Source organism: Phocoena phocoena, chromosome 7 (assembly GCF_963924675.1).
Source record: "Phocoena phocoena chromosome 7, mPhoPho1.1, whole genome shotgun sequence".
NCBI classification, from domain to species: Eukaryota; Metazoa; Chordata; class Mammalia; order Artiodactyla; family Phocoenidae; genus Phocoena; species Phocoena phocoena.
Window position 1 is genome coordinate 104,155,171 of NC_089225.1, and position 19,081 is coordinate 104,174,251.

The 19,081-nt window shown below is 33.4% G+C and overlaps 1 protein-coding gene across 4 annotated transcripts in view; it reads left to right on the forward strand.

Annotated features, from left to right (window-relative positions):
* The window catches only part of AGFG1 (ArfGAP with FG repeats 1), a 72,061-nt gene extending 55,812 nt beyond the window's left edge, over positions 1-16,249 (forward strand). The window contains exons 6-14 of one of the 4 annotated variants that reach the window (XM_065880362.1): positions 438-557; positions 1,225-1,296; positions 2,599-2,808; positions 3,902-4,082; positions 6,535-6,614; positions 6,832-6,924; positions 13,695-13,853; positions 14,750-14,835; positions 15,563-15,622. In XM_065880362.1, coding sequence (XP_065736434.1) covers positions 438-557; positions 1,225-1,296; positions 2,599-2,808; positions 3,902-4,082; positions 6,535-6,614; positions 6,832-6,924; positions 13,695-13,853; positions 14,750-14,835; positions 15,563-15,622 — 1,061 coding nt within the window. Of the gene's footprint in view, positions 1-437; positions 558-1,224; positions 1,297-2,598; positions 2,809-3,901; positions 4,083-6,534; positions 6,615-6,831; positions 6,925-13,694; positions 13,854-14,743; positions 14,836-15,562 lie in introns of all 4 variants that reach the window. The other 3 variants (XM_065880363.1, XM_065880364.1, XM_065880365.1) reach the window with 3 other exon arrangements.
* Positions 16,250-19,081: the final 2,832 nt, after the last annotated feature.

The following is a 19,081-nucleotide window of genomic DNA, read 5'->3' on the forward strand; positions in this document are numbered from 1 at the left end:
TTTGTATCATTATTTTAGATTCACATAACTGATGAATCACTTATCACTATTTTAAATCTGAATTTTCCAAATGTATCCTGTATCCTGCATCTCTGTCTGCTTTACTGTAACTAAATATTTAGTGCTCTTAATTCAGAGTTTCCTTTAATAGAGGCACTTTACAGTACTATTCCTGAGGTCACTCAAAGGCTATTGTGTACAATTTATCATTGTGTATCATTTATCATTTTTGGAAATTCCTGGATACCCTTTAATAAATTGCTTGAAGTTGGGTGAAATAAACACTGGTAGAATTTAAAATCTGATTTCTAAATGAGTTTTCTTTAAAGTAAGTTGTGAGACATAGAAACTTTCATAAAATTCTTAAATTCATTTGTCATATTTTTCATTTATAATTTTCATATTCATTAACATATATTGTTCCTTACCATTTACAGCTCAGAATTCTGCAAATGCAGATTTTGCAAACTTTGATGCATTTGGACAGTCTAGTGGTTCGAGTAATTTTGGAGGTTTCCCCACAGCAAGCCACTCTTCTTTTCAGCCCCAATCTACAGGTAGAGCTCTCCAGCATTATGCTTAATGTTTACTTCAAAAAATAAAAAACTCTCTAGAGGTAGTTTTGGAACATTACTCTAAACTTAAATTCTGTGATTATCTGGTTCTAAATTAGTTCTGTCTTACAAAGCTCTGGGGAAACCTGAAATCTTTATATTTTTCTTTGTTCGTTTTTCTGAACGCTAGTATTTTGTCTAATTCACATCTATTCTCCTTTTCCTGCACATGAATCTTCCTTAAATTTCTTAGGCACAGAGGTATTAAAGTACTAAAAGTTTTTTAGGTTCACAAAACACATTACGATTTAAGCTCTGAATAAAGGAAGCTAGTTGATTGCTTGCTTCCATAGAACTAAAAACGTTAAGTAATTTTCAGGGCAACAAGCTTCAGAAAATAAATATTATTAGTTGAGTAGATTATTTAACAGTCACTTTAATAAACTTTAAATAGTTTTCTGTGCAGGAATTGGTCTTTAAAAATTGAATGCTCTCCCATAAACTGTATTGTTTTCAGAAACTCATTGAACCTCTGTTTAGATCTTTGGCTGATTATTTTTCGTTCAGCTTTTAACTCTGTATTGTCTTAAAGCCTTTTCTTTCAATTTTCTTTCTTTCTTTTTTTTTTTTTCTTTAAATTTCATCATTTACATAATATCTGGCTGTCCAGCATTTAGAATGCTTTCATCTAGCTGCAGTTTTGGTGAATTTACTTCAGCTTTTCCTCTCCAGGCTTCCAACAGTAAGTTCTGTTGTCACGTAGGCATCTTTTACTAATTTGTATGTTTTGTGCTATATTTTTTAGGTTTTTCAATTATAGAATGTTAATCATCTTTTAATGATAATCCTTCAGAAAGTCTCACTTTTACTCTCTCCACTATTGCTAACCTCAGAGAACATAGTAGTATACAACAGTTAGTTGATTTAATAATTCAGTTTTTATTAATTTGAAATAAATTTCTTCATACAGATTTTGAAAGCTCAGTATGTACTTTGTTCATCAGCTCCTTGTAACAGATCACAGTCTTTTAAATACAAACATTACTTAGTTTTAATCGAAAACAACTAGAGTTTAATTCCTGAAAGAAATATATTTGTTTTAGAATGCATAAAAAACTGATTGATGGAAAGTGTTTGTGGTTTTTTAAAAAATAGGGTGTAACCGTTGTTTCTGAAATACCTATAAGTGTGCTTTTCTCTCACTTTAATATATAAATATCTATATCTATATCTATCTACTATCTTGATTGCTGAGACTAATGGTTTAGGCATAAAGAATCAACATCAAAAGTGTAGCACCAACAGTGTAGAATGAATATATACTGGTTTTAGTATTTTAGTAGTACCTTAGGGAGTTCTCTAGAATACAGAACAGTCTTTAAAATCTTAGCAGGATAAAGTTGATGTAATAATTTTTTCCTTGAGCTGTATATTAGGGCATAATTTTACTGAAGACATTGTGGTGGTGTGTGTACATTAAATTATTATGTGGAATTAAGTAATAGTTCTTCAAGTAAAATAAGTCTAAAGCTCAAAAACCACCTTTTAAGAAATTTGGATCAAAGTAGTACATTGTAAACATTTTAAATCTCTACCCTGGGATTTGTTTCAACCAGGTCTCTGTTGGAACTACAAAACTTCTGTAGTGTAAGATATTTTGCATCTTGCCTACAGAGTTTGTTTAGGGAGAATTGGTAAAAGGTCATAGTATACATAGCTGAATGTTCTATGAAGTAACTGAGTTTCAAATTAGGTAGCATGGAGACACTCTCCTGTGAATTATTTTCTTCATTCCAGGATAGAAAATTACACACAGAAACTTGTTGCCCTGTATGTTGCCAGGGCCTTTGAAAATCTAGTTCTGTAAATTATGGAAAGTCACGTGTAGATAATTAAAGTTGAATGCCATTTGCCAGTTTTTAATTTTAAGAATTTAGGATTGTTTATAGAGCACTTAATTTAGGAAGAAATGATCATATAATCTTTATCAAAGGATATTGGGAAAAATCTAGCAATTTCAAGTTTTCTGTCTGTTCTGTTACAGGTGGAAGTGCTGGATCAGTAAATGCTAATTTTGCTCATTTTGATAACTTCCCCAAATCCTCCAGTGCTGATTTTGGAACCTTCAATACTTCCCAGAGTCATCAAACAGTATCAGCTGTTAGTAAAGTTTCAGCGAACAAAGCTGGTCTACAGACTACAGACAAATATGCGGCACTTGCTAATTTAGACAATATCTTCAGTGCCGGGCAAGGTATCAGCCTTTAAACAGACGAATACAAATTTGTATATTAAACAGTCCTCTAAATTTGGTTGTATTTATTAAAATCTGAGGATGTGCTTTTCTTAGTTGTATAGATGTTTAGTTCACACTAAATGTTCATGACTATTTGGCACATTTTGGATCTGAAATAACTACACAATGGGAGGCCTAGAAACTATTTGTAAACGTCTAGATTTAAAAGAAAATAATTGACAAAAATTTAATTTTTTCTTAGAAAGCACGCTTTATTGTTCTAAGGCCATAAAGGGCCAAGAAATCCTATTAATAGAGATGACTAGAGGATTATTTGGTAGGTTCTGTGATACATTTGTTTTGAACTATGTTCTATTAATATTTTTGTATTTATTTAAAGAAACAAGATATTTACAGTGTATTTTTATACCTAGTTTTGGTCTTAAGGCTAGTATTTTTGCCTCTCAAAGTGCGTAGTGTAGTGGGGGAACAGCAGGGGTCTACTTTCAGACTGGATTCTGCATCCTAATCTCTGAGCCTGATTTCTCATCTACCCTACGAAACGAGGGCAATAGTAATAGCATTGACCTTAAAAAGTTGTATTATATGTGTTGTTGCATGGGAGGCATTTAGAACAGTGCCTGGCACATCGTAAGTGCTCTGTGAATGTTTTCTCTTACTACTATCTCTAATTTTTTCATGAACAACCCTGGGAAAATGATATTATTAATAGACTCTTCACATAGTTCAAGCATTTTATGAGTGTATATGTTCACTTGAATGAGATGTCCCCGTCTTGCAGATTCAATGTAGCACTTTGAGAATTTCTTCTTTATGTGTAATCTAGACATGTTATTGGTACTGGGTCTTAGTTTTTGTTACAGAAACAGTATGCTGTCTTTATCAGAGTGGTATGTATAGCACTAATCTTGTCCAATATTTTCTGGATTATTTATTGGATAAGACTCTAGAATCATGTCCATTTATTTGCTAAGCTCCAGATCGGTTTTAAATTTACATGTGTTTCATGGCAAATGTGGTTGTAAGTTGAAAGCATTAAGTTAAGCATCAGTTAAAATTTTTGATGTAGTATGTTTTTGTTTGTTCACAGGTGGTGATCAGGGTAGTGGGTTTGGGACCACAGGTAAAGCTCCTGTTGGTTCTGTGGTTTCAGTTCCCAGTCAGTCAAGTGCATCTTCAGACAAGTATGCAGCCCTGGCAGAACTGGACAGCGTTTTCAGCTCCGCGGCCACCTCCAGTAACGCATATTCTTCCACAAGTAATGCTAGCAGGTAGCTTTTCTTAGTCTGTGTTCCTGCTTTGTGTTTTATCTTTTAAACTTTCTTGCAACTCTGAATAATAATGCTGTTAAGTAATGACCATTTGGGGCTTAAAGATTCCTGAATATTTTTGTAAGTTTGAGGAAACTGTGTTTAAATTTTCTAATTAAAATATAATCCTTGAGTTAAGTGCCATAGTTTTATTTTTTTATTTAATCGAAGGCTTTGTTACTTTTTTCCCTTGAACACTAAAATGTAATTTAGAGTATATACACATCTTGAAATGGATAGTCATATACAAATTTAATTGTACTCAGCAGAGAATCCATTTACAGAATTATTTGCTTTTAATGTACAGTTCTCAGTCATGAAGATTAAACACTTAAAGTAGCATGTTATAGCCTTAGTTGTAAATAAGCAGTTTTAGAAATGTTTGCACCAGAACCCAAGACCAATTCTGTATCTCTTTTGTCATACTGGTATTTATAAACAGACATACCTGTTACTGTGTTCAGATATATCGGGTGTAAGAAATTCTTGGCAGCAGAAAGTCTACTGCATTTTAACAGTGTTTGGTCTTTAAAAACTCTTCTAGTTTTGACTTTTTCATCTTTGGGTCAAGGAAGCAGACCTAGAAGTACAGGTGACTTACCTGTACAGTGTCTTACCCATCTCTTAGTTTTCCATTCCTACAGATTGTCTCTTCTTTTTTGTTATCCGAGTAGCTTTTTATTTCCCTTTAGCACCTTTTCCATAGAGAAATGATAAGATGGTAACATTAACTAGTTTGGCTCACTCTTCAGTAACAAATTTTCTGTATGGCAGATGGGAAAAATTGAATCCAAAGAATAAAATTTAGAGTATTTATGTATTTTTTGCTTTACTAATGTTGTCTACATTACACATATATAATAGTGGACTATAGCAATGTGGTCGTAAAGTCTGGAAACATAGACAGGTATATGTAATGACATGGTTTATTGGTATTACATTATAATCATAAGTGGTCCCCCAGAGTGTAACCCATGGAATGTTTGAAGTACCTGAGACCCATTCAAAAGGTCTGTGAGGTTAAAACCTAAATTCATAATAATTCTGAGGGGTTATTTATGTTTTCAGTAATTGACATTTGTTTTGATGGTGCAAAAACTATGACAGGTAAAACTTGCTGGTGCCTTAGCATTGATTTACAGCTTTGGCACCAAGCCGTACAAATAGTCATCTAATAGTCATTATATTCCTTACCACCACACATTCAGTTTTACTTAGAATATTTTTGATGCAGTTTTTATTATGAATATGCCGTATGAAGCAGTAAAGGAATTTAAGTCTTGACCTTTAAATATGTCTTCTTAATTTTCTGTGTGTTGAAGTAAGGTATGCATCAGGTAGTTCTGCTATATACTGAAGTATAAAGCTGTCTTGAGTAAAATCAGCTTGTGTGGTTGTTTGAGTTGTGGAATAAACCAGCCACTTGTTTTATGGAACACCATTTATTCTTGAAAGTATGATTGATAGACAAACTATGGTTATTCAGATTTCGATATTTGGTAGACATTTTCTCAAAAATGAAATTTTAAGTCTGTCACTTTAAGGAAAATAACTACTTAAAATACATACCCTCAAGCAAATAGTAGAATTTTGGAAAATTTAGGGGCCACCGTGGGCTTAAAATTAAGCTTCCCATTACTTTTCTGATGAGATGGATGGTGATATTAATGATTGTAATTTTTCTATTTTGCATAGGGAAATATGTTGACATTTTGAAGATTTGCATCAACTATTTTCCAAATGATATAAAGTTAGTAAAAGATTCATTTAAAGTGTAAGATAGACTAGTGGATGTTACTTTACATAAAAGTCCATTGATATGGTTTCAAATTCCATATTGCAACTAACCTTTAGGAAACTATCCCTGGTGTTTTTTGTATGATGTCAAGGAAAATATCCACAGTTATCTGGAAAAGGTGTTAAAATTCTCCTGTTTTGTTCAACTATGTTACCATGTGAGGCCAGTTTTTCTTCATATGCATCAACCTAAACAACATATCATAAGAGATTGATCATATATTAAGCCAGCCATTAAAGAGATTTGTAAAAATATCAAACAGTGTTACTCTTCTCATTAGGTTCCTTTTGTTTTAGAAAATATGGTTACTTATGAAAATGCTACTTAGGTTAGCATGTAATGGCTTTATTGTTATTTTTAAATGAATAAAATTATTTAAATTTGTTTTAATTGATGTACAATATATATTGGTAAATATAGCAACTTAAAGTTCTTTGGGGTTCTCAATAATTTTTTAGAATGTGAATGAGTTCTGAGACTTAAAGTTTGAGAACTGATGTGATACATGATATGTTCAGTATTATTTGTTTCCATATTTTATGGCAACCTTGTAGATAGATTACCGTTGCTTTTTTTCCCCCTCAAAACATGAACTCTTTCAATACTTGTTTTCAGTAATGTTTTTGGAACAGTGCCAGTGGGTGCTTCTGCACAGACACAGCCTGCTTCTTCAAGTGTGCCTGCTCCATTTGGAGGTACGTGTTTCTGGTATATATATATATACTGGTTTTTATAAAGAACCCTAATATATATTGTATCGCATTTTCGTAGGGATACCAGAAGATAATCAAAGCACCAGTTTATTATCAGAAAACTCTAGTTTTCTATCTTCATAAATATATGAACAAATACTTTAAATAATTGAATACAAATGCGTTAGGATTTTATAGTGTATTTTATAATTTTTTAAAGCTACACCTTCCACAAATCCATTTGTTGCTGCTGCTGGTCCTTCTGTGGCATCTTCTACAAATCCATTTCAGACCAATGCCAGAGGAGCAACAGGTAAGAAATAAATATAAATTATAGAACAGTAAGCTTTGGAAAAGGTATATATTGCAAAGACACCATGTGAAGAGCATCAGAAAATAAGGTTCCTTTCTTACTGAAGTGACTGTAAAGTGGATTAGTTTTGTCCGTGAAGACATATAGTAGCTGAAAGTTTATAAAATCCTTCAATTTAATATTTGAAAATGGACCAGAGAAGTTACCTAGCACCCACCACTCAAAGCTTTCGTTTTTCAGGTGCGGAAGCTCAAGCATGGAGATGAGACTTAAAGCCTTAAAGCCCACAGCCAATATATGACAGAGATGGTACTTGAACATTGTAATTCTGACTTATTTGTTGGTCTGGTTTCACAATTATTGGTTATAACTCAATCTTAGTAGAAAAAAATGTGTAAGTTTTTTTGCTTTTTTCCTTTTCATGGGATTGCAAGGAATAGATGGGTATTATTACATGAGATCTTAATAATTAGGTCTTTTTGTAGTACATATTTCTTTTAGGTGTTAACATTTTTTTAGGTTGTGGGAAACTGGTTTAATTTGTGGTATAACATTTGAATATTTTCTCTTCTGATAATTTTTTTAAAATCCTCTTTATTGCTCCCCCTCTTTTTGGTTCACAGTGTAAGCCAGCTACATATTTCTTGTATTGTACCTCTTTGATTTTTGTCTTATTACCCTGAACACCAGTTATTTGCCAGTACCTTGGAATATTAGCAAGTCCATGTGGTATGGCCCAATACCCATTAAACTGAATTTGTCAGTTCTGTTTTTAGATTTAGATAATTTTACAACTAAAGCTTTGAACTTCAGTTATAGCCTTTGTTGATGTGATATTTTGAGAGATTAAGGTGTTTGTAACATCACAATAAATTTGCACCATTTAGACTTGGTAATTACTAGCATATCTTTTTGTCATTGGCAAGGTTTGAGAATATGTGATATTGGGAGTTTGAACCATAACTTTCCTTTTCATATAAATGTCTTCAGTCATAATCTGTTGATATCTCACACAGTAGATGTTTAATAACTATTTGAATTTTGCACATAATTTGATTTTTAAAAATTGTTTATTTTAATCTGAATATACATAATCAGTGATTGTTTCAAATTTCTGTTGTGTTTTGGACAAAATATTTATACATCACTTGTGATATATGTAATATTTCTGTTTCTAAGCATATTATTTTGATTTCGTGGAATGAATTTATAAAATGTCTCATGACACAGGGTTTTCTACGTTTTCTCATTTAGTCCTCTTAACTCTCATCAAATAAATGTTTTAATCACTCTTTGACAGCTGAGGTAACTGAGGCTCAGAAAAGTTAAGTGCGTATGTTTTGGGTACAGCCAGATTTGTGTTCAAATCCTGATTTAGATTTACTTGCTAGGTAATCCTAAAAATGCTTTCTGTATATTTTTTTTTTTTTTTTTTTTTTTTTGGTACACGGGCCTCTCACTGTTGTGGCCTCTCCCGTTGCGGAGCGCAGGCTCTGGATGCGCAGGCCCAGTGGCCATGGCTCACGAGCCCAGCCGTTCCGCGGCATGTGGGATCTTCCCGGACTGGGGCACGAACCCATGTCCCCTGCATCGGCAGGCAGACTCTCAACCACTGCGCCACCAGGGAAGCCCTGTATATTATTTTTTTAATGAATGGAGGAAAAGTGATAGGAAGATATATTATTTGCAAGATACCGTTGAGATGTTTATAGCTATTATAACCCCATTTGACAACTGAAGGATGGAAATTCAAGTTATACCTTGACCAAGGTTATGTTGATGTAACTCCTCAGAGCCTTATTGTTGTCCTTTTCTGTAAAATGTGAACACTATTCTCTGGCAGGGATGTTGTGAGAATTAGATGATGTAAATCACCATGCATGGTCTTTGCATTATTGTGTATACTTGGTAAATCATTCCTATCATTTTCCTTTCATGACTGTACCTCCAGACTAGTTCTGTTATTAGAGCTAAGGCCCCCCCCACCCCAATTATTTGGAGTATGAAAGTCCTTTAAAGTTAAGGTTCTACATGGGATGTGAAATAATATAAAGTGTACAAAGTATGTTCAGATGATATAATTTTAATATTAGCCTAAGCAAAATTTATTGAAAGGTAAGCCTACTGTGTCCACAAATTTTTATTTCAAGGTAAAAAATTTTTTCCCCTTATAAACCATTTTGATTTAGCACATTGATCATCTTTACTAGGTTATTATTGAATTGACTAAGTCAAAGTAAATGTTAACTATATAACATGTTTCTGCTGAAGCTGAAATATAAATAACACTTTGACAAATACACTGTGCTTAGGTATTTCCAGTGTTTTCATACCATCAAAATTAATAGTTTTTTAGAAATATTTTGTGTTCTTAAATATATTAGTATTGTTAAATTCCATTTGAGGTAGCTTTTGAAAGAGGGTACTGATAATAGTTCAATGTGAACTATTTAAGAAGTTTTACTGATGTATTTCATTCTTAAAATGCACATTTTAGTAATAACTTTTTTCCTGCATTTACAAAGCTTTTGGGCTTTCTTTTACCATGTTATATAGAAACCTTCAGTAGACTAGCCAATGTGGCCTAAGACCTTTTTTATTTTAGGATTCTATAATTAGCATTCTTTTTCCAGAGCACTTGAGCTCTTAAATCTAATTAATAAAGTTAATATAATTTTCGGTTATTAGGAAATTCTCTTATAACTCTTAAATCTCTCCTTTGTCCCTGAATGAGTACCTTTATTTTCTAACATTCATTTAATGAAAAAATGATTTTAAAAGATTCCCCCCGCCCCCTGCCCCGCCTTAAGGGTCCAAAATTAATCAATGACTAATCTAGTGTTAGTACCCGGAGTGCTTCTAAACCAGCACTGTTTCCACTGGTTCCGCTCATTCCACTCATAGGAAAGTAAATGCAACATATATCCACACAAAAACTTGTATACAAATGTTCACAGCAGCATTATTCCTAATAGCCAAAAAGTGGAAACAACCCAGGTGTCCATCCACTGATGGATGAATAAACCAAATGTGGTATAGCCATACAGTGGAATTTGTTTGCTAATAAAAAGTAATGACATGTACTGATACATGGTACAACATGGATGAACCTAGAAAACATTAGGTTAAATAAAGGAAGTTAGTCACAGAGTGACATATAATGTATGATTCCATTTATAATCTGTCCAGAATGGGCAAATCTATAGAAAGTAGGTGGGGCAAAATGGAGAGCTGATAGGTATGGAATTTCTTTTAGTGAGGGGGGTATGAAATGTTCTAAAATTAGATTGTGATGATGGTTGTACACCTGGTGAATAACGTTAAAAAAGAACACTGAGTTCTACCTTTTAAGTGGACAAATTGTATGATATGTGAATTATATATCAAAAAGTTGTTAAAACAAGTCTAAAATATTTTTATAGCAGCCCAGAACTAGGCATCATTGTTGCAGATTGAGGTACAGAAATTAATACTGGTTAACAATCACTGTGGACTAAAGTCAGTTTTTGCCAAAGCCTATTTTGTAGAACATGTGTCCTGAGATGGTGTTATCAGTGCTTCATGGAAAGGGATTCTACGCCCAAATATATATGGGAAATGCTGAGTTAAACAAAATTTAACCAGTATTATTAATGCAGGATTTCTCAGAGCTTATAAAGTGCTCTAAGAAAGGAGATAAAGTGACCAAGCTTGTTTCAGAACCCTTCCCCCTCAATCAGCCTTTTGTTGAATTTAGAACACGCTGTAAACATCTTTTTAAGTTAGCAAGAAAAAATAACACTCCTTGGATATTTACCCTGTAGCACTTTTAATCACAGCAGCTTTGTAAAGTAGATATGTATTATACTATCCCTGTCCCTCCACCCCGTTTGCAAATGACGAAACTGAGGCTTAAAGAAGTTGTGGTATCCTGTAATTAGAAAGCTACAGAACCAAGACAGAACCACTCTAATCTCTCAATCGCCTTGTTTCCCCAAATTTAGTTGGTGTTAAGTATGTTAATTTAAAATGCATAGCCATATATTTTAGAAACAACCCCACTCCAGATGGTTAAAACAGCGGTTCTGGTACTTAACAACCTAAATTTGTTTTCTGTTAATTACATTTATTTATATGTAACCTGTCTGACCTCAGTCATGCCAGGTAAGATCTGCACAAGATGTATTTTTCTTTTCTCTCTCTTTTTAGCCATCATATTTTAAACTGAAAGTGCTGCTCGCCTTTCTAATGAACTACATCGAATAATTTTTCCTGCGTAATATTTAATTCACTTGAGTTATCATTAGGCTTTTCTAGTTAATGTATGGAGTCATAAATAAAACAATCAAACATTATTCAAGTGCTTTCTCCAAGATTTGAGTTTTATTTTATTTTTAGTTTTTTAGATTTGAATTTTTAGATGCTAAAGGTAGATGCTAGATCATTTTAGATGATCCTATGAATAGCACTTTTGGGTGTAAGTGGTGAGGCCTAGAAAGTATTTTTATGGATATTATTGTATCTTCACATGAAAAAAATGTTATTTGTTTAAAAGATGGATTTCCTAAATGTTTCTTCATTTGATATTTTGTTTTTCTGGTATTCTAATCTCCCCTTTATTTCAAACAGTGTAAATACTACTGTCATGAATATAGTTGAAATAAAAAGACTCTGTTGGATGTGTCTTTATTATGTATTCTTATGCTACCTACTTTGTAACAGTATATTCTAATTTTAGAACATTTTAATGAAACAAATTTACTTTTATTTTGTCAGTAGTTATTCATAAGTTAATTGACATTGGTCTCTTTATGGCTTTCCATAAGGCCTTTCTGGAGCAATGCATTCTCAAGTGTTTCCTCACGCTCATTTTGGTAGGTGGCCACAGCTAATATCTAGATTTGTGTGGCAATTTGTCTACCTGCTTGTGGAAGCTTCTGCTGGTGTTCTGGATCCCTGCATGTGGAATTAAGTTTTTTCCATGTTTTAAAATGGAGTGGTCATGGATGTGTGGCATTGGGAATACATTATATTTAAAGTTACATGAAAATCTTCTGTGGCGTTTTAATACTGAAAAGCATGTTGCTTACCTCCATGGTAACATTAGAATGTTAATAGCTTTCTCAATTATTTTTCTTAAGTTTGAATTCATAGTACTTTGAGTGACACACCTTTTCGATGCACCAAACCATTTTACCACATTATTCCATGGAGTTTGGTTTTGCTTAACTGTATCCAACTTTTGCTTTATACTGCTTTCTTAAAAAGTGATTTGTCAAAGTTATGTCAGTGCATTGTTGTCTGTTCTGAAACCCTCCCGTTTCCCTTGCAGTGTGCTTATTATTCTTTAATTCACTTGCTTCCCAGTGGCTTAGTTCCCCTTTTTTCTTATCAATAATAAAAAGTAATATTTAAAATTGGAAAATCTAATTAGGTTCATTGCGGAGAATTGCACTGTTGTAAAAACTAGGATTATGAGAATTACGTTGGGCAACATCCGTAACATGATTTTTAGTTTTTTTTTAAATAAAAGATAATTCTGTGTAGCACTTTTAGTATTAATTTCTTGTGCCTTAAATCAGCAATCAAGTTGGTAATTTTTTCTTAAAATCAGGAAATTCAGTGAATTATGTTTATTGATAGCATCATGCTAAAAATATTTCAGTATATAATTTCTAGTGTTCTGTATTAAAAGCACCATTATTGGCTCTTATTTCACTTAGGCTTTTCCTACAACATATAGTTGGAAGGTTCCATTTTGAATCTTCACTAGCAAAAAGTAATATACTGTTCTGCTACTATATGTGTTTATATAAATAATATAATAATATGATAATGTAATAATGTGAATTAGTTCATAAGTAATTCGTAAACGGGGGGAGTGATGACAGCATACCATGTATATATATAGCTGTACTTCACACGCGCATTTCCCCAACTTGTGAATGAATGCTTTATTCCATCAAGTTATAGTGGCTGGACGTGGCAAGCCATGGAGAAGTTATTGGACACAGTGTCATTCATCTTACATTCTTTGTCTCTTGTAAGAATGCTTATTTCACTATTTGTTTAATTTTTATGTACTCTGCCCCAGTTTCTATAACTCATCAGTCCTGACCTAACCTTCCTTATACCCCTTGTCCAAAGCAGTGTTCATTTACTTTCCAAAAAAGGAATGGGAGTCCATATGTTTTCAGTTTAATTGTGTTAGTGTTTTTATTAGGACCGCCCCCCGCCCCACCCCTTTTTTTGCCTTGGGTTAGAAAGCTGCATAGGTTTTGAGTGGCCTGCCTCTGACCCCATTTCTCCTGTAAGTTTTATTTATAGTGAATTATTTTGCAGAGGGTTTCAATGTTTTTCCAGGAACACATATATTACATTATAGCAGACAATTCACTGGATACAATTAAATGCTTGATTATTTTACTGCATATAGCAAAACAAAACTTAAAAATGTATATACGAGTATACATGTGAATTGCATGATGATAGACTTTAAAAAGTAGACTGCTGTTTAGACTCAAACTGTATATAATTACTCTGAGAAGTTTTCCTGTGATTTCAAATGATAGCTTTATGAGTTTCATTCTGGTCATTGGTTTCAGGAGAACAAATATAGATTATGTTAAACTGGAGCTAAAACTTACTATTAAGTTTGTTGGGAGTTTTGGAGTTTAAAATACATCATACTGTTTTTTAAGGTAAATGATGTCTGTTTCATACGTTGAGAATGCGTATATATACGAAAACCTACCCTTCATAAGTGACCAGCCTTTCTTTTCTCCTGCCAGCGGCGACCTTCGGCACGGCATCCATGAGCATGCCTGCGGGGTTTGGGACTCCCACGCCCTACAGTCTTCCCACCAGCTTTAGTGGCAGCTTCCAGCAGCCTGCCTTCCCAGCCCAAGCAACTTTCCCTCAGCAGACAGCCTTTTCTCAACAGCCCAATGGTAAGATCTAACATTTGGCTAGCTGTAGGTCCACTGCAGGTGTCCTTTATGTATCATAATATGAATGTTTGGACAAAAAGACTTATCTAGAGAATGCTGTAGCATTATCTGCTGAATGTTTACTACACAAATATAGAAAAGCCTTTGGTGATTTGGGCCACAGAAAATTGAGTGATTTCGTAGTTTTTGTGACCAGATTATAGGTTTAGGAGAAATCAGGGACTAAAGAGTACCTCTTCTTTCTCAGAATCTCCAGTGTCTTTCTTATATCTTCTGTGTTATTAATACGCCTCTTGATTTTAAAAGGAAACTTTATAGACCTAGAGTGTTTTTGTTTATTTTGCATTGGAGAACTGTTTTTGTTCCATTTTGTGTACGTTTTTTGTTGTTGTTCTGGGGTTTTTTTGGTGACATAAACTCATTTTCTAAATAGGTGACTGTGTTGTGGTTGGAGTTTGTTACTTGTTTTCAGGAAAATTCACTAGAGACCAGTTTTTGTTTTTGGGGGTTTTTTTTGGTTTTTTTTTTTTTTTTTTTTTTTTTGGTTGGTGGGGAGCCCATTTCACTCATTTGCTAAAGTTTGAAATACCTGGATCACAGCCCCTCTCAAATAGTCACAAGCTTATCTCTTCATTAAATCCTTTGTCAGCAATTTACGTAGCTGAGACAAACTGGAATTAACCATTTCTGGAGAGTCAATGTAAGTTCTTTAAGACATGCCAGTGGAAGTTTAACTGCTGTTTGAAAGAGCATGAGACTCAACAGTTTAACATTGATTTTTTTTATTATTGTTGCTCTGGTAGGAATTTTTCTGAAACTCATTATGAAGCTTTATAAGCATCAGATTGTCTCAAAGGTATGGTTATAATTGGTGGGTTTTTTTAAACAAGGTGCAGGTTTTGCAGCATTTGGACAAACAAAGCCAGTGGTAACCCCTTTTGGTCAAGTTGCAGCTGCTGGAGTATCTAGTAATCCTTTTATGGTAAGTGAGATGCAATTTTAAGCACTTTCTAAGTTGTTGCATTGTTTTCAAATTGGGAAAAGCAGGATGTGATTCCTCCTAGATGCTCTTTGGTATTCTGCAAGATTATACAAATCCGAGGCAGCCATTGTGCACGATCCCTTTTTAAGAAAACACATTAAAGGGGGGAAGTGGCGGGCTGGGGGTGTGGTGTGATGAATTGGTTGGGAGATTGAGATTGACCTGTACACACTAATATGTATAAAATGGATAACTAATAAGAACCTGCTGTATAAAAAAATAAAATTCAAAAAAATACCCCAGAAAACACATTAATCAGTTGCAAATCAAAGCACTGACAGTTAATAAGCTATTTTAGACATGAAACTTGTCTGCTTTCTTGTCAAAATAATGCTTTATGAGAGGCTGTAGATTTAGTGAACAATGTGAAAAAGGAATCCTGGAGTCAGGTTTGGTTTGAATCATAAATGCATTTTTTTAGGGCCAGGTCCCTTCTTAGAATCTATGATGAGAATTATATGAAATAATGGATATCAATAGGCACAACACAGTGCCTGATAACCTGTCGCTTTGTTCCAGTATATTGCTAATAACAATGATGAATAAATATGATTGCCAATAATTCCTAATCTAAATACTATTTAATTAAATCTAGTTTAATTAAATAACATTAAATATTTTCTCCACACACTCTTATTTATTTACTTTGTCTTATGTTTTCCTTTAGACTGGTGCACCGACAGGACAATTTCCAACAGGAAGCTCATCAACCAATCCTTTCTTATAGCCTTATATAGACACTTTACTGGAACGAACTTTTACATGGTCACATTACATCTCTCCGCCTCTTGCACTGTTGTCTTGTTTCACTGATTTTAGCTTTAAACACAAGAGAAGTCTTTAAAAAGCCTGCATTGTGTATTAAACACCAGGAAATATGTGCAAAACAGAGGGCTCCAGTAACAACTTTTAACCTGTGAATTGGCAAAAAAAGTAGCGGTATCATGTATATTAAAAATTGGCTAATATTAAGTTATTGCAGATACCACATTCATTATGCTGCAGTACTGTACATATTTTTCTTAGAAATTAGTTATTTGTGCATATCAGTATTTGTAACTTTAACACATTGTTATGTGAGAAATGTTACTGGGGAAATAGATCAGCCACTTTTAAGGTGCTGTCATATATCTTGGAATGAATGACCTAAAATCACTTTAACCATTGCTTCTGGAAAGTTACAGAGTCAGAATTGGAAGGTTTTATTCATTCTTGAATTTTTCCTTTCTAAAGAGCTCTTCTATTTATACATGCCTAAATTCTTTAAAAATGTAGAGGGATACCTGTCTGCAGAATAAAGCTGATCATGTTTTGCTACAGTTTGCAGGTGAAAAAAAATAAATACTAGAAAATATGCTATTGTTTTTGTGTTCTTGCTGCAATGCCTTTACCAAAGTGGCCTTAAATATCAGTAGTGAATTGAGAACATCTTGAATTCTTAAATTAGAATTTCAGAAGACTTCTAGTGACTAACTTTTATGTCTAAAAGAAAATTTTATAAAAGGCCATGTAGAAAATTTATTAAAACTGCTATGTTCAGGAATATGTCAGTGGTAAAGCATTTAAATGTAGCTTGTTAGATTCACCGTAATCCTTCTGATTTCTTTGCAACTTCTTAATTTTGTGAAAATTTGTATATATGAAGAATTTGCATGTATGTGTATTTACAAATTTTTAAAAGTATCTTGAATTCTCAGACTGCAAAAGGCTTATTTTAACTATTGATTTTTTTTTTTTTAAATACTGTCTTTGAATGTATTGGAAGCAGACATGCATTAACTGTGACATGATTGCACCTCAGTTTTCTTTGTTTGGACAAACTGATATTAATAGGACATTTGTTTATGTTCATTTCTAGAGGGAAAGAAACTGGAACCCAGTGTTACCTTAAAGTTATAGAATACTTTGTTTAAAAAGGCAACAATACTAATGTTTAGTTATAGCTTTATGTTAATATTCAAATGAACTTGTTTAAATATTTATATAATGCCTCATTCATCCAGTGGTAATCTGGCAGTCTCATCAAAACAGAACACAACTGAGAAACTTGTAATATTTTTTTTTAAAAAAATGCCTTTGAGCAGCCCGTATAAGTCACAGTGTCTATACGTTAGAGCTCATGCATTTGTCTTTATGTGAAGTTTTGATTAATAGATTTCCCAGACCAAAAGAGCATATATTGTCAAAGACCAGTTAGTGTAGGGACAGCCAGCCCAGCTTAGAGGGCATCAGTATATTACATCTTCTTCTGATAATTGTCTATTACTGTGACTGTGTCATCAAGAAAAGGTGAGGTTACGTATATAAATATGTGATACATGTTTGAAAATTTTTCTTATAATGATTTAAATTGTTTCTAAAGCTTGGTATTAAAAGAGGTGAACATCAGTTTCCTCAAACATTATTTATTCATGTTGAATACCTTTTCGAATGGTGACTACAGGAGTTGTTTTCATACTATATTAAAATCTGTGTAGAGTTCCAGACTTCTTGAAACATTGCTGTCCAGTGCATATCTAGCTGAACGTGTGGTTATCTGAACGATTTTGATAAGCAAGAAAATTGGGAAATCTCTGCCCCTTTTCTGAGCAGTATGGCTCTTAGAATTAAATGAATGCTGCAAAGGTCTGGGTGTGTCTTGGTGTATACTTGAAATGTCTGCATTTTTGGGGTGTCCTTCCAGACCCCTTCTCATGGAGGGAATTCTTAAGAAATGTCTTTGAATTCCTATGTTTTAGATTGTATTGGGTCCCAATCAACTCATGTACAAAGTTATGCTATAAAATTGTAGGCCATTATTCAATTAACCTACCAGGCTTTCCATCTAAGAAACAAGTAAATTAAACAGTTGTTGATAAAATAATTTTAAAGACTATTTTTTTCTGGGTAAATCTTGAGGTTTGTAATTAAGTGGGAACTCTTGTTGACTTTAAATGAAAACTTGTGAAATTGAAATGCTTATTGTAAGAAGTGATCCAGATTTGATGTGGATTAAAATCTTCAGTTAGACTTTCATATTCAGATTTGCTTCTGGTTTTGCACAGACCATCAGAATTGTGTTGAGCACTGAAGAGGAGAAAATACTCAGAGGTGGTAAGGATGAAGACTCGAGTTTCCTGATTTACTAGTCGAATCAGGTCTTCTCTCCTGTGTTTGCTGAGGAAAGAAAATTTTCTTTTCTTTTAGGGTGACAAACTTCATTGATAAGTTTAAAGGCATATTTTTCTCTCTTTTTTGTGAAAATAGAGATTAGGTAATCACTTTCTTCTGTCGAATAATTCTTTCTGTAAATGTGAAGAAGCACATCGGTGCTTTCTTTACTTGTGACTTGCCCTGCTCCCAGTACACGTCCTCGTTGGTACAGTTCCTGTCAATTGGTAAAATGGAAGCAGTAACTAAGTGGCTGCTTTCCTGTCACAGTACCAAGACTTCTGAAACAGTTTGGTCTCAGGACTATTATTAACTCTTAATAGAGCTCTCAAAGAGCTTTTGTTTATGTAACTTATATCGCTCAGAATTTGTTGTATTAGAAATTAATACTGAGATCTTTTAAAAACATGTTTATTCATTTAAATATAATGATAATAAACCCATTACATGTTAACATAAATACCCTTTTTGATGACAAATTACTGTTTTCCACAAATGTTATTTAGAAGACCATTGTTTTACATTTTGCACATCTCTTTAATATCTGGCCTAATAGAAGCAGTGGGATTCTCATACTGCTTCTGCATGACAGTTCTTTCTATGTGACATGGCATGTGGGCACTGGAAAACTCCACTGTGCACTTGTGGAACCATGAGTGAAACAGACATATAACATTTTAGTATTATGAAAATAGTTTTGACCTTGCGTTTTGGGGGGACCCTCAAGGGTCCTGAGACCACACTACACTTTACGTTTATATTTTCTGGAACAACAGTGTTTAGTTTCAGGGTAAATATACTACTCCCTGAACTTCTAAGTGTTTTTGTTGGCTTGGTGGGGAGAATTGAAATTTCATTTGAAATTGTAAACTTTTTAAATACTGTTTTCTGGGTTTTCTTTTTTATTTGACCGTATTTCAATAATGATGAAATTAGTGAATAGCTCCTTTTTAAAAGGGATATTACAAGTTCTGACTCCTGGTTATGAGTGTTTATTTAGGAATTATTTACTATTCTGACCACTTTGAAATTGTTT